This window comes from Micromys minutus, assembly GCF_963924665.1.
Source record: "Micromys minutus genome assembly, chromosome: 14".
NCBI classification, from domain to species: Eukaryota; Metazoa; Chordata; class Mammalia; order Rodentia; family Muridae; genus Micromys; species Micromys minutus.
In genome coordinates this window covers 24,525,670-24,550,808 of record NC_137983.1, presented here as the reverse complement: position 1 = coordinate 24,550,808, position 25,139 = coordinate 24,525,670, and the positions used below count along the sequence as shown (strand labels likewise).

At 40.4% G+C, this 25,139-nt stretch overlaps 1 protein-coding gene across 2 annotated transcripts in view; it reads left to right on the top strand.

Moving 5' to 3' along the window:
- CFAP97 (cilia and flagella associated protein 97) overlaps positions 1-13,480 on the top strand; it is a 31,740-nt gene extending 18,260 nt beyond the window's left edge. For both annotated transcript variants that reach the window (XM_080928393.1, XM_080928394.1), the window contains 3 exons: positions 232-500; positions 9,501-9,648; positions 10,608-13,480. In XM_080928393.1, the coding sequence (XP_080784519.1) occupies positions 232-500; positions 9,501-9,648; positions 10,608-10,735 (545 nt within the window). In that variant the 3' untranslated portion in view covers positions 10,736-13,480. The remainder of the gene's footprint in view (positions 1-231; positions 501-9,500; positions 9,649-10,607) is intronic.
- Positions 13,481-25,139: the final 11,659 nt, after the last annotated feature.

Genomic DNA, 25,139 nt, shown 5'->3' with positions numbered 1-25,139 from the left:
AACTGGTATCACATACCTTGATATATTTTGCTGTGAATACCTGCTTGCATAGCTTTTATGCTCAAAGGGTCCAGTAAATATAAAACTTGAAACTGCATCCAAGCTTATCCTACACAAAAGAGCTGTTAGCTCATTTCCTGTTCTGTGAACTTAGTTTCTATTGTTAAGAAGGAAAGCATGGACTATCATGGTTGCTTTGTTTACCATTGTCCCTTTTGTTCCCTTCTGTAGCTTTCCTGCAGTTGGATAAAAAGGGACCACAGAAACATCACTTTGAGCAGCCTTCAATAATACCTAGGAAAAACTACTCTTTCACAAGAGAAGAGGTGAGACAGATTGATCGGGAAAATCAGAGGCTTTTGAAAGAACTGTCAAGACAGGCTGAAAAACCAGGAAGTAAAAGTACAATTCCCGGAAGATCGATCGGCCATCCCCCTAAGTTGTATCATAGTGCTCTCAACAGACAGAGGGAACAACAAAGGATTGAAAGGGAAAATATGGTAAGTAACACATCCTTTAGTCATCAAAGCAAGTGCATCTGTGCTGACTTGTAGATACAACTTACAGAAAATCCTAGTAGGACCAACTTTTCAATACATTTACGTATTACAGATACACATACATATACATGGCATAAACTGTCTAGACATTAATGTGTTCCTAGATGGTAGGATGTATATTGAGGTGTCATTAAAAGAAAATACTGGAAACTTCACTGTTCTTTGATAGATCAGTTAAATCACTGTACACTTAACAGGAAATGGTACCCAGGAATCAGATGTGTGTATCCTCTGTGACGTGTTCAGTCACTGCCTAACTGTTTATCCCACCATACTGGAAATTCTATGTGATCTGTTTTTAAAAGATAATCTAGAATAGGTCAAATTTGGCACTCAGCTTGAAATGAGTGCAGCATTCTTAGTCCTGACTTAGTTACTTTGATATTTTAAAGAATATATGCATACACAAGACTTGAAAATCTTCACATTTAAACTATTATATTTTTTTTCAGTAAAATTCAGCTCATACTAATTGTTTTATATTGAGTTCTTACTAGGTCTTGTTTTAAATATCCTCCATGTATTAGTTTACTGAATCTTGACAAAATTTTCGAGGTAGGCATTTTTAGTAAGTCTCATAGACATGAAGAAACTAAAACCTAAAAGAATTAAAAATTACCCAAAATAAGTATCTGAGCCAAACCTAGCCAGACCTACTTAGTCTATTAAATAAATAGACTTGTAAAGTCAAATTAGACTTCTGTAAGTTTATACAGTCAAACTAAAATGAAAGTTAAAACTGTTGAAATTAAGGCAGTTCCAAAACTGCCCCTCATGCTTCATCACCAGTGTGTGTCTGTGTAAAATGGCCTGGTAACAGGTCTATGTGTTTATTACCATCTCTATCCCCAAGATAGTCCACACACAGCCAAGAGTCGGCAGGAAAATAAATGTGTGTGATGAGCGAGCGGCACATCAGCCTTCTGTAGATCAGGTGAAGATGTGGGATTACTAATGTCACAAACATTAGGTTGTTTATTTTTTTGTTTTCATGTGTCCATTTGGGTATGAAGCCTCTTTTAATTGGCAATTATCCTTCTTTTCTGCAAATGTTAGGTCAGTTAACCTTCGTGTGCTGTGATATGGTAGGGACGGCACAAGACAAGTGGGATCCTGAGCTCAGACGGTGCATAGCAGAGCACAGAGCCAGGTCAGGTTATCTGGTTTGGATTAGGTTTTTGAAAACAGCTTTAATTTAATTTTATGATTTGCATATCATACACACTTTAAGATACAGTTCACTGAGTTTTGCTATCTAGTTTTTACTAGAACATTTCTCTGGTCCTTGAATACTTTTTGTCAACTTAGATATTTTATGTGAGTGGATGTATTTCTCTTTTTGTAGCTAACTTATTTCACTTAATGTGGTTTCAAAATGTATTCATAATGTAGCATACATCAAACTTAAAAACAATATAAGATTATTAATCTATATGCTATGGGTGTTTTGCTTGTATGTGTGTATGCATGTATGTACATATGTATGTACACCATGTGCATGTTTGGTGTCCATGGAAAACAGAAGAGGCCCTTGGATCTCTGGAACTAGACTTACAGATGATAGTTAGCCAGCATGAGGGAACTGAGGAGTCAAACCAAGGTCCTCTGCAAGAGCAGCAAGTACCCTTCATTAGTCAATGGTGTCTCTTGCTTCTTGTATCAAAACTTTTAACGCCGAATAAAATTCCACTGCAGGTATATAAAAGTTTGATTTTCCCATTTGCTGATGGCTACCCTTAGCAGTTTCTGTCTTGGCTGTTATAGATGAACACTGACATGAAACCATCTATTCACGTCTCTGCCTGCATTTCCTTTAAGTGTGTGAAACTGGAGTTGCTGTGTCACCTGCTAGTAATTCTGTGTTTCATCTTTTGTTGTTGTTTTGATTTTGAAAGATAGTCTCACTGTATGTATAATCCAAACTGGCCTTAAACTTCTAGTCCTCTTGCTCCTCCTCAGTGCAGGCATCACAAGTGTGTGCATAGCTTTTTAAAGATCCTGGACTTAACAGGTGGAAAATCTCAGCCCATTAGTGTCTGAATATGCATTATATCCATATGAATATTCATAGATGAAGACTGTCAGCAGCTTCTACTTACAGCTTTATTATAACTCCAAGAATGATTTGTTCGTTTTGTTTTCAATAAGGTTTCTCTGTGCCCTGGCTGTCCTCTGTAGACTAGGCTAGCCTGGAATTCATGTAGATCCACCTGCCTCTCTGCTTCCCAGAGTGCTGGGATCAAAAGTATGTACCACCATACACACCTTCAGAAATGAAATTTTATTAGGAGTAGGAAACTTCCAATATTTTATTCTTCTTTGTTCTATATTTATTATAATTTACATATGTAAACAAGTATTTCCTCCAATGTAACTAGTTATACATCAGAACATGGTTTTATTTAACTTACTACATATGATGTTGCTATATTTAATTTTGTTTGATTATTCATTGGTGCTGGAAGTCAAATCCAGGTCTTGGAAATGCTGTCACTGAACTATCAGAACTACAGCCCTGGCCCACAAACTCCTGGCACATAAGTATGTAATCAGCACTAGTGATGAGATAGTTTGACTTTTCTTTTCAGTGAGTTTAAAACTTGTATATTTTTATATTTTTGTGCTATTGTATATAGTTTTCATGTTTCCTGGTTATTTCTGTTATTTGTGTTTATATGTTTATTTTATATCCAATCCCTTATTTCTCTGTTTATTTAAACACACACACATACACACACACACACACACACACACACACACTGTGGATGTGAAGACAGGATAACTTGAAGAGTCGGTTCTTTCCTTCGACTGTTGTCCTGGGATCAGGCTCAGGTCATCAAGCCTTGTGCAAGTTCTATCTCACCGGTTCCCAAACTCTTTAGTCATAGGGCCATATTGGCTCTGTGTGAGCTAATGAATATCTGTTTGCTGGCTGGTTGTAATATAAGATCATGCATGGGCACATACACACACAAACATACAAGCACGCATGCATGCATGTAGTTATTGCTATGGCTGGGATATGAACAAACAAGGTCCATTGTTTGGCATGATTATTAAAACATTTATATTCCAATATTTATATTAACTTGTTGGATTTCAAGAGCTGCATGAATAAAGAAAGACAAGTTCTGTGCAGAGGTGTAAAGACTATAAAATGGAGTCCTAGAATTCAAATTGTTAATATGTCCTACTGAATTTCAAGATCTACCATCTGTTTCAGTGGGCAGATATTAGTAATCTTCTCCTTATATACTATATCCAAATTAATCAAGGGACTATAGAAGAGATACCAAAGTGTTGTTGCTTGTTCAGTCTCCGGAAACAATAAGGAAAGCAGGAGGAAGAGAAAGAAAGCATATAACTAATAAAATACAGTTTTGTCCAGAAGAGGGTGTGCTTGCTTCATATTGACTGTTTCCAAAACAATGACCAAGGTTTTATTTAAGTCCTGAATTTTGAAATCTCCTTGTTAAAGGATGGATGGATGATGGATCGATGGATGATGGATGACGGATGATGGATGGATGGATGGATGGATGGATGGATGACGGATAGATGGGTGGATGGATGGATGGGTGGATGATGGATGAATGGATAGGTGGATGAATGATGGATGGATGATGGATGGATGGATTGATGGATGATGGGTGGATGGGTGGGTAGATTTCTTTGTTACCATTTAAATATATATGTATCCTTTTTCCTCAGAAAGACAAATTAGACTTAGCAAAAAAGTACTCAGTAAGGATGCTGGTGTGTTGTTAAATTTTAGCTTCTAGTGAGATCATTTCCCTTTTCTAATTGTATGTCCGGTTTTACCTTTCCCTCAGATAAAAAGGGCAGGGCATGCTTGAAAGAGTATTAGGGATGATAGAAGGTTCCCCCAAGTAGTGATGAATAGAGTCTACAACTTTGTTGCAGTGAATAATAAAAATGAATGGCTTGTTCTTTTATTGGCCCCCTCGGTGGAAGCTGCTCCAGTGTGAAGCCAAGTGCACACAATGCGGTCTCCACACCACTTTGCACTCCAGGCTGCCTCTTAGAACTCAGGCATGGTTCACTCCACCGCTCCTGTTGTTTCTGTCATGGGTGGATATAACTACCCCAGCGTTTTCTTTCCTCCACCGTCTAACACAAACATGACTCCACAGCCCAGAAGCTTTTTCTGTAGGTTTATATATTAAATCCTCAATCCACAAACCCTCTACACAATAAGATTGTATCCAGTGGACAAAGATACAAACTGTCCTTCTATATGAGATAAAAAGACCTATAGAATCCCTTAAAGTATTTATATCTACCTAATGCCAATTAAGTCCACCTGGATCTAGATCACCCTTCTCAAGCTCCATCTTGATTTCTCTGAAATCTTTTTCCTCCTCCTCTTCCGTTTTCCTAGCCTTTCCCCCACCTACCTCTCCACTGTCCAATCATGTATCACCTTAACATCAACCCACACAACTTAAGTGTAATTCTTTTTTCTTTCTTTTTTTTAAATCATTTTGCTTTTTAAGGTAACTGTCTCTCTGTCTCTCTCTGTCTCTGTCTCTGTCTCTCTCTCTCTTTCTCTCTCTCTCTCTCTCTCTCTCTCTCTCTGTGTGTGTGTGTGTGTGTGTGTGTGTGTGTGTGTAAGAGTTTTGAATTCAGAGTAGATAATTTTTCTGCTTGTGAATTTTCTATTAACATTTTTTAAACAACAGTAATGTTTCAGATCTTAAAGATATCCAGTGAATACTCTGAATTTGCTGGGTGACCAGAAACTTACACTAAGATCTAAAATAACTTAGAGCTCACTTCATGAGGTTATCATCCTTCTATGACAGACAGAAAGCTGACTGTGACTCGGTATCCCTCCAGATGAGGAGAATGTGAGCGGCCCTTGTCTCTAGTTTCAAACTTTTGGATACGTGTTACTTTTAATGACCTTTCACCTATAGTCACTGCTGTCTGTTAGGTCTCCAGAACTTTCTTAGCTTTCATACCTGGAACCTGGTAGACACTGGAGTGGCCTATAGTTTTCACATATAACACACATGCATGCACATTCATATACAAATACACAAATGGTATCTGTTAGATATGTTGAATAGAACAATTGTTTAAATTTCATAATGTGTATGTATGACAAAAGAACATTCTTTGCCTTAGACATAATTCAAAAGTACAACTTTTCCCCCCAAAGTTTTGGATTATTTTAAAATTTATTCTTGGAGTCTGATTTAAATGTCAATTCTATGGTTTTATAAATTATAATTTGGAATTTAAAAGACCATTCTATCTTTTTGATCTATTAAACAATAGTAATGTCTTTCATTTTGTATAAAACAGTAGAAAAATATAAAATACTGCTAGTTGTCATAAAATTTATAACCTAATCTGAAGATGATATACTGTTGTATTTCAAACAATTAAGAAATTATGCAAAGAAATATTACTGGCAAAAAATAATCTTTACTACATTAGATTTTAAACAATGTTATGGGTACTATATTTTATTTTACTTTTATTTTGGCCTTAGCATGTCTACCAAATAATTTGCTAAGGAACAGTGCCTATACTACAATATAAGCCTAGTCTTTGTAATTGTTAGCATGTAATCATGTATTCAGTATGTAATGATTAAATTAACATAAGTATCCATCTCCTTAAAGACATTTCTTTGTATTCTTGACCTTCAAACTTCTCTCTTCCAGTTCTTTAAAAATACTCAATACATTTTGTTTATATTCTTGGCTGTGAGTCTAGCCTTTACCCATTGTGCCAAATCTCTAGTAGCCCATTCTCAGTAACTTTTATAAATGATAGTCTTTCTACTATGATGTAGAACACTAACGCCTATCTCTGCTACCTAAGGTAATTTTAGTACCTGGTAGCCATCTCTCGCTGCAGCCCCTTCCTGGTCTTTGTTTGTGTACATCCTCACTGTTACACTTGCCATAGTGCTACAAGCTAGCATCCTGAAGTCCTGTGACTCTCTTCCTCACTGTTACACTTGCTATAGTGCTACAAGCTAGCATCCTGAAGTCCTGTGAATCTGGACAGTTGCATTGAGACCTTTCTCTCCTTCCCTAAGTTTCTGCATACTTGGCATACACATCAGGGTACAAATTGAGTTGTGGTTTTGCGGGATTTTTCCTTATTAGAAAATCATTTTAAATTTTAACATTCATAATATTATTTTAATGTTTTGCCTCTGATAAACAAACACTGCAGTTTTTTAAAATTTGAAGAGGAAAGGTGTGTACCCAACTAGATACATTTATAAAATCAGGAATTTTATTATTCCTTTTTGTTATTACCATTCATTGGGGTACGTGAATTTTCCAGCTGTCCTGACTTCAGGTTCTTTGTGCATGCTAAACTTAGTGTTTAACAACACTTGCCACTGCCTCAGGACCCAGACTGAGCTATATGTGTGTGTGTGTGTGTGTGTGTGTGTGTGTGTGTATGTATGTATGTATGTATGTATGTATGTATGTATATATGTATATCACCAATATTGTCCCCCTACCAGAAAAGTAATGTACATATACACATAAAATTTTATGAGATTAATTTAAAATGTCAATTTCTGTTGCATATACTTTAATGAGTAGTTATTCAGTTAATCAGAGAAATCAACAAATGTATTGAAAATATGATACCTAGGATTTTTTGTGCGATTACAGGTAGGGGAGATCATCATTTTAGAAAAATTTGGCACCTACATTGTACAGCTCCTCTGTCTACAAAGAAAGATGGTATGTGACTTTAGAAAGAGTGGATACTGAAGTCGGGTGGACTCAGTCTAGAGTGAAGCGTCTCCAGCGCTTACAGGGAAAGCAGACCTATCTGCCTGTCTCCCTGGCTGGCAGCTATGGAGCCTTCCTGGTCTGGCCACTTAGTGTTTTGCACCTTGTTTGTCACCAAGCTTGGGTTCCTATGATAAAGAGAACTTGTCTTTTACACTCTTGAAGCTAAGTTTTTAAATGTAGGTTTTACTGAATCTCAGTACCAGAAAAAAATTGTCTTTTAAGAAAATAATAAAACAGATCTATAAATCAATCCCATGAGGTATTTGGTCTTCCTCAGGGCTCATATTTCAAAATCCCCTGAAAATCAGAAACTTTAGAATTTTGAGTTAAGAAAGAATGAATGGAGCTGAAAGGCTGGTTTGCTAGAGCACATCTTGTGCCAGCTTCTGGCCTCATGGGACACTATTAAATACATGGCATACATATATGCTCCAGGTATGTTATAAATCCTTTAAAAGTAAAATTAGGAGCACTTATAACTAAATGTAATCATATTTTTTAAAAATGCCCTCTCCTCAGTGACAACTACTTTGGTTTGTTGATTTGTGTATTCTTTAAAAGGCTTGTGTTCCCTAGTAACCTATTTTCTGGCTTCTCGGCAGCTAAAACAATTGTTTTCCATAGAAAAATTTCCTGGAATCTTAAGCAAGTAAAGGAAAAAACACAGAAAACCACTGGGCAGTAGAATTGAGTTGGGGCTTGAGACCACCTTCCTTCTATATTCTGTGTGAGGTGTGGCCGAAACTAGCTACTCTAAAGCATGAAGGGAGAATTTGTCCTGACTTTGTTAAGTTGGTTTAATATCGGACTATTAGCATTACATACCTCCTCTTTATGTCATGTGTATGAGGACACCAAGTTTATTATATTTCAACTTGTTCCTTTTCAAAGAAGAGCCTGAACATCTGTTATGAGCTGCATTCAAGTTACCTTTTAGCTGCTGTGACAATATCTGAGATTAACAATTTTGGGGCTGAAAGGTTTGTTTTGGCTCCAGGATTCAGTTCATGACTAGCTCTGTTGCTTTGGATTTGCAGCAAAGCAGAAACCTATTGGTAGAAGGGTACCATAGACGGAAGCTACTTATCTCTTGACAGTCAGGAGGCAAAGAGACAGAAGAGGCTAGGGACACGACAGATCCTTTTAAGGCGTGTTCATAGCAGCCCGATTATTCACAAAAAGCCGGTCTCCCAGTTTCCATTGCTTTCTAGTAGTCCTCAGTTTTAATCTGTCTGTGGGTTAGTCTCTTGTGAGATCAGAACACAGCCACTTTTCACGAGTGCCACAGGCTGAGGACCAAGCCTCTAAGGGAAACACTACATCCAAACTGTAGAAGTCATTTAATCATAGTGGTGTAATTAATGTATGTGTTAGAGAAAACCATTTGAATTTTTCTGAAAGTGTGAGATTATAATATAATCACATCATTTTCTTCTTCCCATTTCACCCTTTAAACCCATCCATATTACCCTCCTCACTCTCTTTCAGATTAATGGCCACTTGTTCTACACACACACACACACACACACACACACACACACACACACACACATTCCTAAATACAACCTGCTCAGTCTGTAAGCTGTGTGCATGTTTTCAGGGCTGACCACTTGTATTGGATAAGCAATTGTGCTCTTCCCAGAGAGACTACTGTGCCCATGCTCAGCTGGCCTTAGTTACCTCACTTCTGTGTAGGGGGAGGCCTCAAGGGCTTTTCCCAGCTCATGTTAGTGTGTTTATTGTAGTTGATTGTCTCTGACGCAGGAGACAGAGTCTCACAGCAAAGTCCCTGCTCTTCGGGCTTTAGTCTTTCCAACCTGTCTGCAGCAGTGTTCCCTGAGCCCCGAGTTGTTTGTAGATGTATCCATTAGGACTGGACTCCACAATTAGGACTGCTTTCTGGATGGTCATGGTTTTAAGTAATGGTCTCCTCTGTTACAAAGTGAAGTTTCCTTGTAGAGGTGAGAAGATTACACTCATCTGTGGTATGTGGACAGATATTTAGACTATAGGTTCTTCTTCAACCCAGGTAAGAAAAATTTCTACACTGTTTTCCCTTATTGAATTTCAGGTTATAGAATCTTTTGAGTTTTTAGAAATCATTGGTACTTATCTAGTATTGTCTTTAATATTTTGTATGAAGGCTTTATTGAAACGTCTTGAAGCTGTGAAGCCAACAGTTGGCATGAAGCGCTCTGAACAGCTGATGGACTATCATCGGAATATGAGTTACCTCAATCCTTCATCCGTCAGACGAGTGAGATCTACTCTTGGCCACTATAGCCCACTGAGTAAGAACATCAAAAGCTATTTTTTACTTGGTTGTTGTCTCCTTTGTCTGTTCTAAAAATAAAAAGTGTAATTCATGTTCTTGTGATAGAGATTTCAAATGCTAATGTTTAGAATGCATTTCATTTCCTAGGCACATTTTTACATTACACTCAATTTTGTACTTCATGCACATGTATGTACAAAATGTAATGATAGTAAGTGAGAAAACCAAAAGATAAAATGAGTAAAAATAACAGTATTTTCTCAGCTGCTACAGACTGTCTTTTAGTTTCCTGTTTGTGTTCAAAAGAATACATTGCTAGGCTACTTGAATGTGGCTGAAACATTCTCTCTAGCCAAATGTAAACATTTGCTAATACCTTGTAACCCTTACAAAATTAACAAACTAAAGATGTAAATTTTTTAATGCTTAATTGGTTAAAGTTGTAGCCACTTCTCTACCTAGAGATGTGGGAATTTAATGCCAGGGTATACAATATACAGAAAGTCAGACACAGAAGCTGATGGATTCTAAACTATATTTTTTTCTGAAAAATGTGAGCCATTACTAAAGAAACGTGGCCGCTCTGGCAGGGCTATAATCTGTCAGTGCTCATGTGACTTAGTTACTGACTGGTCATCTCACTCATTTAAAACACAGTGTATATAGTGACTGAAGACACAGTCTTGTTCTGGTAACTGATATTTAGTATCATGCCTTGAAAATAGCAGAATATTTGTCAAGTAAACATATAAATGATTCTGCCAAATGCTTCACTTGACTCACTTTAGCAGCTCCACTGAGAATTCTAGAGCTTGGGTCTAGTGAGGATCATTTCATTAGAGAATTAGACCCATCCAGCATGAGGAAGCAAAGCCAGGGTGGACTCAAAACTAGGAAAGGAATTGTATCAGATGGAGGCTTCTGTACTTGATTCAAATATTTTGACCACTTTTTATCTTTGTGTATTATGTTCAGGAGGAGCTTCCAGGACATCCAGTGCAACCAGTGGTCTCAGTTGTAAGACGGATCGATCAGTGTTGGACACATCCAGTGGCTTTTTGCTAAGACCGAAACCCCCGAATGTTCGTACTGCTTGGTTGTAACACCTTTTTCTATGATATACATTGTTCATCTGTTCGTCCTATTTTAACAATGTATTTTTCTATATTACTATAACTATCTGCAAACATCTGTAATACTTTTTTCAATAATTTATACAACGATGAGTATAATTTATTGTTATTAAGTGCAAATTGTTATCAAAAGAACTTGATGTAAAGTCAGTGTTTCATGCAGTGGCATATTTATAGGAGATATGCGTCTATGTAATAGGAAAAGGTGCTGTGCATGAACATCTCTTCAATATAGAAATTCAGTTGTTGTGCTGACAAAGCAGCAGTGGTGATAATCCATGCTGAAACCAAGACGCTCACTGTATAGTTCTTAATCTATATGATTTTCAATTGTAAGCGTTAAACAAAGAGCTTTGTAAACTTATGCACCTTCTGCTTCTGTCTGGTTTAGACTGTCACACTAGTCATCACTTGCTTATGTGAGTGTTACACGCCTTATGAAAATACCTTGAACTTTGTTTTCATGGAGAAGCTGGTTTAGATTTGATGAGGAGGGTGAGCAGCTTGTGCTGGTGAAATTCTTGATTCACCAAAGATGTTTCTCATTAAGAGTCAGGTTATCCATTCCAAACCATTTCACACTGAATAATAGAGGTTCACTTTAGAAGCTTCTGTTTCAGAAGGATTCTGAGGCAAGAGGCAGGCTTTAACAGCCTCATGTCCTGTGACTTGTGATTGGTTTGTATCCAGATCATTTGCATCATAAACAAAAGCAAGTGTTTGTTGGATCAGTGAATAACATTCCCAGCTTCAAGAACCAGAAGCAGACCTAGACTGTTAGAGCAGTGTTTGAAATGATAGTTAGTATGTGTGCTGTCAGGTATTTATTGTATTAATACAGTGCTTAGAGTGAGGAAGAAATGCTTTAGAGAAACCAAATATAAACAAGAAAGAAAGCACACATTGCTTAAAGCCTTAATGTTAGTAAATTTTCTTGGTTTGGTTTGGCTGAGTCCTAGAAGCACAGTTCTTCAGTCTCACATTTGAAGGTCTGTTAATCCTCATGGAATTGCTAGTGACACATAGGTGTGAAATAATTGACTATGAAAACTAGAATATTTTCCTGTCAACTTAGAGGCTGTTCTTTTATAGAACAAAGTGTGTGACATTTCATAGTCGTAACATTTTCATTGTCTATCTTTACTAGATATATATATGTTTTATATTCAATGACATGTTTTTCTTAAAATATGAATCTCCCCTGGCCACAGAGATCTGTCTGGTTTCAGTACTCCAGTGCTGTAGAGTGGGCACCACACCTGCTTCACCTTCCTTAGCAGGGAGGGCAACTGCACTCAAACACCAGCTCAGACATTGTTAGTCTTACTGTAATAGACAGTGTTTCAGATAGAACAGCAAAGGTAGGAAATGGTGAGGCCAAAAAAATGGCATGTGCACATACACACACACACACACACACACACACACACACACACACACACACACTGGATGGGAACACAACATGACTAAGGGTTTTCTGCTGCTTTTGAAGGGCTGTAACATTCTTTAAAAATTCTTATCTTTGCTCTACTGAACAAGATTTTGTACCTGCTTTATATACCTCTTAGTTGTACAAAAGTTTTATTTTGTCTTAGTTTTTAACACTGCACTTTTAATGTTTTTGTAACAACTTAAATTTAAAATGCAGCATTTTGGCATTTGCCCAACAAATTAATCACTTTAAAGAAGATTCTGTGAGAAAACAAGAGTATATATGTAAAACCTTTTCTGTTCACAGTGGCATTATTAGCATATGAATACATTTTATTTGGTCGCTCAAGTTTCATAGATAAAGCTAGAATTTGATTTAAAATGACTAATTTATGCCTTAGGTTTTACTATTTGAAAGAAGTTTATCTAAGTATTACTGGTAACAAGGATTCAACTTCAAATAAATTAAAAATAATTTAGCATGTTATAGGTGCATATATATGGTGACTGCGTAGAGACAGGTAGGAATTATAAACAGAACTCACTGGTGTAAGTCAAGGTACGGTAAGGTAGGATTAGGAGGCATTTGCAGTGGAGGAGTCATGAGTACATCAGTCTCTTCAGCCTCACCAACACAAACATGTAGAGTTGGCACTGTTGCATGGTTGTATGGTTAGTCCTTACCACACATACTTGGAACATCGGCATCTGTAACTAGAAAGCGTGCTGGTCTGCCATCTAGTAGACGGATCTGAGAACTGTTTTTATCTCTATCAAATGTTATCTCCTTTTCTAGTAAGTTTTTGTGAAAGATTACAAACTATTAAAATTACTTGTTAAGGAGTAGCTACTACCTCATCCTCCCCGATTCTCAGTCTCCATCAAAAACTGCTCTCACAGCTATTCCAGTTAACACCTGTGGTTTGCTTGTAAAATAACCCCATGCACTTGTGCTCAGCCCAAGTATCAAAAATGCAGTATGCGGCTTTGAAAGGTGATTGAGATAGGTCTGCTTCTCATCTGCAGATACAATGCAGCAACTACAAAGTATTAAGATTACAGTAAAGCTGAAGATGCTACTTTGCCCTGGTTAGCAACACAAAACCTGTATCGTCATAAATGCCAAAGTCTTAGTGTGTAAATGTCTGTACACCATCACAGCGAATGAGCTCACTGCTAATGGCTGAGTTGCTTATTTTCATGAATAAAGATTAGCAAGAAACTTTTAAGCCATCTTTTTAAAAAATGTTTTAGTTTGTCATATTTTAGGCATGAGGAACTAGCTTGGCCTACTGAAGAAATAAAAGCTTTAAAACCAAGTTTTGATTCTATGTTTTATTTACATTTTTAGAATTAGAATAAGAAATTTTATGTACCCTACAAAACTATTAGTTAGAATGAAGTTAATAGTATTTTTGAAAAATGTGCTATTTCTTTGGGAACATTTGTTTAAAATGACACTCCTACTCAGCATTTTTTTAGATTTATTTTTTATTTATTTTACGTTTATGAATATACTGTCACTATCTTCACACACACCAGAAGAGGGCATCAGATCCCATTGAAGATGGCTGTGAACCACCATGTGGTTGCTGGAAATTGACCTCAGGACCTCTGGAAGAGCAGCCAGTGCTCTTAACCGCTAAGCCATCTCTCCAGCCCATGGTCAGCATTTCTTTGAACCACATGATTTGATTTATTTTGTAAAATTGTTATGGTGCTACAAGACAATGGACATTCTTTTAGAGCTTGAATGAGTGTTCTTATTATTGGGTTGTTTTATCTTTAAAGAGGGTTTAATGATGCCATTGGGCTGAAGGTAGCTGACCTTCCCAGCCAATGAGCCCAATAGGCAGGAAGGTCAAGAAGTTAAAAGTCATCAACTACCCTGTGAGTTTCAGGCTAGCCCATGCTATATGATAATAGGTCATATTTCAAACAAACAACCTAAAGAACTTGTGGCTCCCACAAGTATATAAATAATTTCTCTGCGCACGTGGGCTTGTATTATGTCAGGTAATTTTGATTTTCAAATATAGAGGTGTTTTCCAGGATACCCTCTAAAGGTGGAAGGTAAGTACCTATTGCTGAAAACACAGTGTACTTCAGACCATTGATTGAACACTAGGCCCAGAGACTCCTCAGCCGGGTGCCTCCTCCCTGAGGACTGGCTTTCATGGTACCAGAAGGTATCATGTAAACTTCCAAAAGAAGTGCCCAACCAACAATCTTATCCAACTGTGAAGCCTGTGATCTACAGTAGTGACCAGCACGGCACAGTGACCCAAAGGGTGCAGTAGTGCATGTATAGTTTAGCAATAACCACTAACATTCTACCTGGACCCACTTAAAAGAGGGAAGCAATGCCTGCTACTGGAAACCTAGCTAACTACTCAGTGCTAGTGAAGTCATGGCTATTGGAGAACCTACAAATCACCAGCTTACTAAACCAACACAGCTCCTAGTTACAATGTGACATTTGTCCTAAAAAAAATAAAAGAAAATATTATTGTATGAAATAGAAAGTGTTCAGAAAGCACAGTGATTCACACAAGTGTCTTTTTTTTAACTATACTTTTGCTTGCTCTTGTGCCCTGTGATATATATATGGTAGTTAGAGGACAATTTGTGGGTCAGTTCTCTACCTTGATGTAGGTTTTGGGGACGAAACTCATGTTGTCCCATATACGTGGTGATTGCTTTCTACCTTTAAGTCATCCTGCTGACTCCAGCAGCTGTCTTTTATAACTACTTCCTGGACACAATATCTCATGGCCCCTAACCTTTTATCAAGCTGAGTCATTTATGCCTCCAGCCTTTGCCATTTCTTGCTCACTAATACCTGCTCATGAGAGCCCCAGAAGCACCTCCCACAAAGTAATGTGATAGGGCAGACTTCATACTGCATTGTATTCAGGACTGAGAGCAATGTCAGAAATGAAATGATACAATGAAATAAGGATGGATACAGTTCAGTAGCCCCTCCCACACCTGTTCTCCTCTCTGCTTTTGAATATGAGCTTTTCCTCACTTGAAGTGGGGATGTTGCCTCTCCCTGTGGTTCTACAAGTTTTGCTTGTTCTTGGGGTGTCCAGATGCCACTACACACCTGGATGGAAAAGGACACAGAAGTCCAGAAAGGTTTATTCAGCAGGATCTCGGTCCAGCTGTGAGTACTAGGGGGAAGGAATCCTTCTCCAAGGACTCCATTGTTACAGCTCTTTTAAACAGTATTCAGTAAAACAGCTCTCTTGAATGATATTCAGTGAGACATCTTGTGCAGATATATTTTATTCATGGAGTACAGGGAGCTAGTACTATATATATAAACCTTGGAGGGTGGCAAGGGGTTTTTAGGTAAACATATATTGGTTGGAGCTTATGGTACTGGGAATGCCTTGTTTGCATGGAGAGGTATTCCAGGTGCTTGCTGTATCAGGAGAAAGAAAGTTGAACCTGTGATTTCACCAATGACTAAGTGACATTCTTCAGGTAGTGGATGTGGAAGTTGGTCAGATCCCAGATAAGGTCAGACAGAGGAGAGGAAAGCATGCTGAAGAAGGGAGTCCTCCATTTTGTGTCAAGCTCTGTTGTAAATAAAAAGGTGACCTTTCAACCTGTGCTAGTGCCACACATTAGGGCCACATGGCATGTGCAGACCTGGCTGCTACTCTGACATGAGGTCCGAAAGTCTCTTTCTCCAGTTACCACACCTGGCACACATATATCTCCTTCCGTGGGCCCCACATATTCTCACCCTATGTGGGCCACAGACCCGAATCTGCACGCTCCAGCCGCCTCTCTGCCATTGCTTTTACACACTGTCCTCCGCAGCCTTGTAAAATCATGACTCAACAATCAATAATTTATCAATCAGATTTATATGTTAAATTTGTAATTCACAATACATCCAAACAATAAATTCACTGCCAATTAGTAAAGATATAAACTGCCCACCTAGACAAGATAAAATCGATCTAGTTCACCTTGATCTAGTTCACCATCCTCCACAGTCTCCATCTTGATTCCCCCTCCTTTCTCCTCACCTGCCTTACAAAAACTTTGTCCCCACCCCACTCTCTACTGTCCAATCTGTAGTGCCTTGACATCAACCTACAAAGCTCAGGAAGCTGTCCAGGCATGGTAGACCTTAATAGCAGGGTTTTCCAACATGTATCTCCTGGAATAGCCTTAAAACTTGGTTGGCTGGAGAAGCATCCAGATTAGAAAAGTGTGGTCTGTCTTTTGTTGCTGTTGTTTGTTTTTTATGTCTATGCTGGTTTTCCTGGAGACAGATCATAAGGGCTCTGAATGGATATCAGTTACTTGACAGACTCTTAGGAGGATGTCAGCAGTGGGATCTGGTGAAAGGTAGCAAATAGGGCCTGGTTTGCTATCCCTGAGGCATGGCCTACCAGCCTTGTTTTCCAGCCCCTTCCAATTATTTGGCTTTACCATATCACCTCCTCCCTGGGTGGGTGTGGGTGTGTTGCAATATCCTCTTCAACCCGTATAAACCCATTCAATGAAAACACATCTCAGCAATTAGGAAAACAAGCAGTGTGATCTATTTTGGGCAGATTTACCACTACACTCTCTATTCCCCTCCTAGGAGATCCCTTATCACTTGCCATTAACTGTCCTCCTCTCCTCTTCCTCCTCTTCCATTTTACTCCCTGACTCCTCCTCTTCTGTTTCCTCTCCTTTTTTCCACCTTCTCTCCCTGTCCAATCATGTATTGATTTAACATAAATCTACAGGGGGATATCTAGGAAAGCCTAAGTCACCACTTTCCATCTTGTTTATGTCAGGAATCGTCCCTGTGATGGGAAGCCAAGGTCTTGCATCCTCTTCTACAGGAGCCAAGTGTGGTTTGTCTCTGTGCCAAGTGTCCATGTAGTGTCTTATCCAGTAGGTTCTAGGCAAGGGTGTGGGATAAGTATCCCCTACTCCCCCTTTCTTCCCACAGATCCCTAAGATTTGTGTTGTTCTGGATAGACTTAACTGTCAACTTGACACAGCCTAAAACCATTTGAGAAAAGGATCCAAAGGGAGGAATTATTTCGACCACACTGGCCTGTGGGCATTGCTGTGGAAGATCGTCTTATCAGTTGTTGTAGGAGGGTTCACCCTACTGTGGGTGGCACTACTCCCAGGTCAGGTGGTACCTGGGCTGTGTTAGAAAGCTAAGCATGGGCCAGCCATGGCTATAAATTCCCTAGACATAGGTAATGCTGTGTGAAATGGCAAACAAGGCTGCTTTCAGTTTCTTGCCTTGTGCTCCTACCTCGACTTGTCCTCAGTGTTAAAGACTATAAATCCTTTCTACCCATAGTTGCTTTGGTTCCAAGTATTTTATCAGTGAGAGAAAGGAGACCAGAATACCTGGTATCCTAGTCACTGTTCCACTGCTATGAGGAGACACCACAACCAAGGCAAATTATAAAAGAAATTTAAGTTGGTGTTTTCTTACAGTTTCAGAGGGTTTGTCCCTGATAATAAGAGAGAAGACATGGCAGTAGGCAGGCATGACACTGGAGTGCTAAGAGCTTGCATCTTATCCACAAGTTAGAGGCAGAGAGAGTGGGACTGGGCCTGGCATTGGTTTTTGAAACCTCCAAGACCACCTTGATATACCTCCTCCAACAAGGCCACGTCTCTTTTTCCTTCCCAAAACAGTCCCACCATCTTTAAGGGTCTGAAATTCACTGAAAGAAGAACCCAGACTCAGTGTGATGGTTGGTATATGGTTGCCCAGGGAGTGGCACTATTAGTTTGACTCTGTTGGAGTAGGCATGGCCTTGTTGGAGTAGGTATGTCACTATGGGTGTGGGCTTTAAGACCTTCATTCTAGCTACCTGGAAGTCAGTTTTCTGCTAGCAGCCTTCAAATGAAGATGTAGAATTCTCAGCTCCTTCTGCACCATGCCTTCCTGGATGCTGCCATGTTCCTGCCTTGATGATAGTGAACTGAACCAATGAACCTGTAAGCCAACCCCAATTAAACATTGTCCTTATAAGAGTTGCCTCTGTCACGATGTCTGTTCCCAGCAATAAAACCCTAACTAAGATAGATAGTAAGTAAAAAACAAAGAGCATTTTTATGGGGAATCAGGAACTCTCTAGAAGGATTAGGTAATCTAAGATTCTACTGGTGGGCATTAGGGAGTCACAGGTAGTCAGTGGTCTACATTCTTATGTCATGAATGTTTAACCATATGATGAAATAAGACACTGAAGCTGATATGGCCCTTTTTGAAATCAGGTCTGGACCTTAAAATGGAGACAAATGGTTTATGCTGCCCTTTCATCCCTCACCCCGCCTCAAGAAAGGCCCATCTGAAATCCTTGAGATGTTTCAGTGGGCTGATGTTGTTTAAGAATCATTGACTGGACCGTAGAGATTTGTTTACATATGCGTTTAACTAGAGCACTTATTGTTGGGCAGTGGACGATGACTACCTTGAGGTAGCCATTGTATCTCTAGTAGGCCCATAATCTTTATTTTTGACAGTCTTTTTCTCTGTCATGAGCAGTTCCATTTCTTTATATATAACTGTATTGGCTGTCTATATAGATATTAGCAATTTCATCCTTTCTCAGTTTTAGGGCCTGAGTCAAAGCAAATAATTTAGTTTTTTGAACGAAGTCCCAGGAGGTAGGGCCGAGGCCCATACTGTAGAGCCACACCCTCATATCTGGTTCTGCCTTCAGTGAAGCTGCTCCTGTCTGTGAAGTAGACCATTTCTGCGTTTGGCCAGGACATGTCTGTCAGGTCTGGCCTCAGGTTCTGGATGTGGCTCAGAACTATCAAGGAATTATTCATAATGTTCAGATCCGGGCTCAGGAGCAAAGTAGTTGGGTTTAAGGCAGATGTGGGGTGGTATTTAATGTGGGGTGGACTCAAGAGCAGGGATAATGTACCAACCAAGCACTGAAGATCCAGCAGTATCGAATGGCATGAGAGGTGGTTATAATCACTTTTTGTCCCATGGTAATTGTATCTGTGTGACCAGGAAAGCAGAGGCTGTGATAAGGTCCAATTGTTTACATAGGCTATGGGTGTCTTCTAGTGCTGTTAGTAGTACCTTGGGGAGTCCCCTAGTCTGCCTATCCTCAGGAGCATCCCTGTTGTTAAGGACTTTTCCAGCTCTAGTCAGGAGCTCAGCCATGTGTTTATCTCTTTAGCCTTTGAAGTTTTCAGAGATTTTCAGGTTTACAGATTGATTTTCTCTGGTCTCTGGGTCTAAGGTGTATAGGTGTGGTAGGCTTCTAGTAACATCTTAGGAAATGTCCTTGGACTCTCCTGGTCTTATTTTAGACAAATTGGTGAGCCTTCTAGCAGCCTCCTGGAAACTTCTCATAAGAATCTGTTGATAGACTTTTAGCCTCTCTTGGCCCATAGTATTGTAGGGATCTCAGTCAGGACAGACCAAAGGGAAAGCTGTCTCAGTGTTGGCTTGTACATTGGGAGGCTGGCCATTTGCACCAGTTTGCAGGCTCTGAGAGCTATTGGCAATCATCTCAGGTGAACTCTTGAGTAACCATTATAAAGTCCAATACGTCTATGAGGGCAGAGGGTTTCTCGGAAAACTTGGAATTTTTGCATCTTTTAGTTGTAGAGATCACTATAGTGGACGGGGGGATGCATATCCTGTACTGTCTTGTTCATCTTGGGGGCCAGTCGCCTGCAGGGGCAGTGTAATTGTGGTGGAATCTGTCTGCGTTGTTGTGTGGGCTCGTATGTTCCCTCTCACTTCTCCATGGCTCAGATCAGCATCTGTCATTTGCAAGGAATGGGTATGCACCAGGATAGCATGATGAGGGGACAGGAAGGAGTTCCCCTCCAGAATGGAGGGGGCTAGAAGTATTGGCTTACACTCTTTTGGCAGCTCCACCTCTTTGACCGGTAAGATTCATGGTGTAGGTGGTAGGTAAGACCTTAGTGGGACACTATACCAGATGTTGTCAAACGGTGTAGGGAACCTGGTCAGGATGTCCAGGATCTCCATATACAATAGCTTTAACCAAGTAGATTGTAGGAAAGTAGAAAGTGTCTCTTTATGGCCAATCCCACATTGAAAGCTGGCCATTTATTCCTGTAAAAAAAACAGTCTCCCAGACTGTACAGGTAAGCCCAAATTCCCTGGCAGGACTCTGAAGTCCTTGAAGTGTGATTGGACTAGGTCCACTGGGGTGGAGCTGGTGGTCTGCCCCATGGTACTTCTCAGGGAAATAAAAAAGAACAAATAAAACACAAACTCAGAAACATGAAAACAAGGCTACAGGTATTCAGGAAAGAAACCAAAAGGAAGGCAATGGCAGCCTATCCCCAAAAATGGGGTCTGCCAATCAGGAGGGTCCTGCCAGTTTCCATCAAAGTCTACGTCTCCAACTGAAAGGAATCCAACAATGGTGCAGGCTGGGTAGAACCTGTTAGCTTCGACCAAGACCTGGGTCAGAATGGAGCTTTCTCCAACTGAGGGGGGCTGGGGAGCATCCCCCGAAACCCCAACTCCTGCCGGAAGGGAGTTATCTCGAGTCCATCCACCCTACCTCCTTTGGCTTCTAGGTTATAAAGACAAAAGAAACCACCCACACTGAGCAAGACAGAAGACTACTCAGAATATGACAGACAAGACACACAGCACAGAGAGGTGTTCCCCCAACTCACTGACCTGTGGAGTCAACTGCTCTTCAAAAAACGTTCCACTATTGTGTCAAGGGGGACCCCAGCATTTCCTGGCCCATGAAGCAAATATAAGGGTTTGCACATCACTAAAGGAAGACCCAAGACTCAGTTTGTAAAAACAGCATTTATTCTGCAGAAACAACCAGCATGTAGGGGTCAACCATTGTCTAAAACGGTGACCCCTGACTCAGGCCTTTTATAGGGAATGGGAAACTTCTAGAAGGATTAGGTAATCTAAGATTTTACTGGTGGTCATTAGGGAGTCACAGGTGGTCAGTCAGTGGTCTACATTCTTATGTCATGAATGTTTAACCATATGATGAAATAGGTCTGTCCGGTGTAGGTGGCCCATTTTGAGATATTTCTCCATTTTGGTGGTTATCATTAGGCTGTTCTTTGGGAGGGAGTCTTATGATCATGTTCTAGATTTTAGGGTCTGTCCTTAGAGCTGGTGTCTTACGACTTAGTTTCTGAGACTCTGGTATCTTATGGCCTTTTTAAAAATCAGGCCTGGTCCTTAAAATATCGAGACAAATGGGGTCCTTAAATAGCAACAAATGGGAGATAGCTTAGTAGTTAAGAGCACTGACTGCTCTTCCAGAGGTCCTGAGTTCAATTCACAGCAACCACATGGTGGCTCACAACCATCTGTAATGGGATCCAGTGCCTTCTTCTGGTGTGTCTGAAAACAGCTAGTGTGCTTATATAAATAAATCTTTAAAAAAAAGAGAGAGAGACAAATGCGGTTTATATTGCCCTTTCCCAACTAGGGACCAAGCATCCAAATACTTAGATGGAGGCCACTCTCATTCTAACTACCACAGCTTGCTTACCTCCTTACCGCCAGGCTGATTTCAGATCATTAGTGATAAGTCCATGTCAAAGGCTGTCTCAGCCAGGGTTGTTATTCCTGTGAGGAAACACTATGACCAAAGCAACTTGGAGAAGAAAGCATTTATTCAGCTTCCACATCACATAATGACCAGAACTCGGGGCAGGGCAGGAACCCACAGATAGGAGCTGTTGTGGAGAATTAGTGCTGCATACTGCCTTGCTCCCCCTGGCTTGATTAGCCTTATTTCTTATAGAACCCAGAACCACTAGGTCAGGAATGGCCCCACCCATTATGGGCTAGGCCCTCACGCATCAATCACCAATTAAGGATAAAAAACAAACAAACAAACAAACAAAAAACCCCCACAGCAGTGGTTCTCAACATGTGGGCCATGACCCCTACCAGGATCACATATCAGATATTTACATTACAAAAAGAAGCAATGAAATTAGGGGTTAGGGGTCACCACAGCGTGAGGAACTGTGTTAAATATTTATTTTATGTGAGTAGTGTAGCTGTCTTCAGACACACCAGAAGAGGGCATCACCCCATTACAGATGGTTGTGAGCCACCGTGTGGTTGCTGAGAATTGAGTGGTTAAAAGGTTTGCATTAGAAAGGTTGAGAACCACTGGCCTACAGAGATGCTGTCTACAGGTATATATCTTAAGGTGGCATTTTCTTGAGGCTCCCTCCTTTCTGATGACTTCAACTTGGGTCAAGTTGACCTAAAGCCAGTGCAGATGCCAAAGAGCGTTACTTTTGACCTGCTGCATTTGTCATCAGTTTTTGATATAATATGCCATGATGATGACATTGAGTTTTCTCATGCTTTTGCTTCTGATGATTGATTGATGCTGGCATGTCTTTTCATGTGTGCCTGAGTGTAGGTAAGTCTATGCACCACACGCATACAGGGAGACTGGGATCCAGTGTTCTCCCCCCATAGCTGGAGTTACAGGTGGTTGTAAACTGCCTCAAACTGAATAGGAGTCATCAAAGAGCAGCCAGTACTCTTAACCACTGAGCCTTCTATTCAGTGCCGGGTTGTTTTGAATGCATAAGGGAAACTCTTGAGGTTGGGGGCCATCTCTATGGCTTAGGTTTTGGTTTTGTTTGTTTGTTTTTCTATCTTACTATCGAGGGGAAGGGATGACATGCCTGTGCCACCGAGAACATATAATGAGGTACAAGGACAACTTGGAAGAGTCAGTGTGAACCTTGTGAGCTTCAGGGGTTACACTCTGGTTTAGGTATGGCAGCAAGCACCTCCCTCTAGAATTACAATTCCATTGTTTTCCTCATAACACTGGAAATCAAAGGTGAATAAAAAGATATGTCTATAGTTATGGCTTTGGGAGAGACTCCCGGAATCTGGCAGGGAATTCTAGGTCTTCACCTTAATGTGACCCCCCCTTTCCCAGGCTTGAGAGCTTTGTACCTTGATGGTGTAGCAGTAAGACCAAAGGGAAATCCTTCCTGCCCACTGTCCCCTTCCTGCCTGGTCACCACATGCTGTCACTGGCCTCATTCTAGGAATTCCTGGTTAATGAAACAGCTATAGAAACAGCAACTCAGCAGGACTCTTGAAGCAAAGAGCACTGGGTTTAACTCTAACAGGAGGATGCCTGTAACTGGGTCATGCACAAACCATGTGTGTGTGTGTGTGTGTGTGTCTGCGCGCGCTGCTTGATGTGCGGCTAGCTCCTCATTCCACCCCTCATGGATGCCAGGGAGGGCAGGCTAGAAAACAATTTGGCTCTTGGTTGGCCCTCTAATGACCTACCATTAGTTCACTGCAGTCAGCCCCTAACCGTATTTCATGGCCTGGAGGACAAAACCCTTAGGTTTGGAAACACTGCCATCAGCAGTCTTGGGTATGCAACACAAAATGTATTTCCCCTATTAGTCTGTATGTGTATCATTTATCATTCTAGACTGTAAAGAGTGCATCTGGAAGGGCTCTAGCAGCAGTGTTTGCTCCTTGTCCTTGGGAGACTGGATTGACAGATCTTGCGGTCTTTTCCGTCGACTTACAAGCCTAGCCAGAGATTAGCTGTAACTTGATATAAAAAGCACGCAGATGTGGACAGACACACAGACACAGACAGACAGAAAGACACACAGCAGCACCCAGTGTCCTACCCACAGGAAGGACTTAATTGGAAAAGGTTTTGCCCAGTATCTGCTGTTCCCTGCCTAGAAGCACTTGTTTCCCACTCGAAAAAAAACTCTGTATTTTGAGTGTTTTGCCTGTATGTGTGTTTGTGCACCACTGTGTGCCTAGGACATAAGGAGACCAGAAAAGCATGTGAGATCCCTGGAACTGTTACAGACAGCTGTGAGCTTCCATGTGGGTGCTGGCAACTAAACCCAAACCCTCAGCAAAAGTGTTTTCAGCCCTGAGCCATTTCCCGGCATGTCCTGCCCTTGAAAATCCTAGTTTTCTCTGGCTCACAAATCTCGGTAGAGTCAAGTCCAAGTAGGCTTTTCTCCGGGTTCTTAAGCTGATACAGAAAGGAAGTACAAGCAGATACTTTGTATACCTAGATAATTACTTTCTTTCAAGGTGCTCTTAACCCTCCCATCTCACTCCCTCCCCCCACTCTCGTTTATTCCCAGTCTAGGTTTACTGTATCAAACTATATAACAATACTATTTCAACTTTTCCCCCCACTTCAGCTTCCGGGCAGGGTCACGTTCAGTGCTTCCTAACACTAAAAACTAACCAGCTTGATTCCTCACGAGGTGAACTCAATGTTGGATGTGAATCCCCACCCCCATCCCTGGAATCCAACCCCTAACCCTCTTATTAGGAGACAGGTCCTTGGGGAAGAAATTGATCTGAGCCTGAAGCCTGTCACTGTGATTAGTATCCTTTTAGAGGGACTCGAGAGAGCTCCCCTGCTCTCTTCCCACCCATCTGGAAGTCAGATGGTTCTCCCCAGAACTGATCCTTATAGACTGTTTCAGAACAATGAGGAATACAGACCCAGCCTGTGTGTGGCGCTTTGTTATCCCAGAAACTGTGACAACTGCTCTTCAGTGAAAACTGTCCACTTGAAAATTTCTAGGAATCAGGATTTTATGCAGGAATTTAAAACAAAAACAAAAACAAAAAAACAGCACTTCTTAAGCATGCAACATTTTTACCCCTGTGAGTAAAAGTTCAGCAAACGCTCAGAGTCCCAAAAGATAGTGAAAGTCAGTCAGGGGACTGTGGGAGCTCTGTTCATGTTACCACATCTGAACCTTCAGCAAGTGTGGTAAGACGGTACATGACCTGTTTATGTTTGAAAACTATGAAGTGTTCAGTATAGGGCATGCACACTGGAGTCTCTGACAAATGTGTCCTGCTGGAAAACATGCAGTGATGCCTTTCAGTCTGTTAGTAGTTAATAAGTTCAGGGAGATAAAG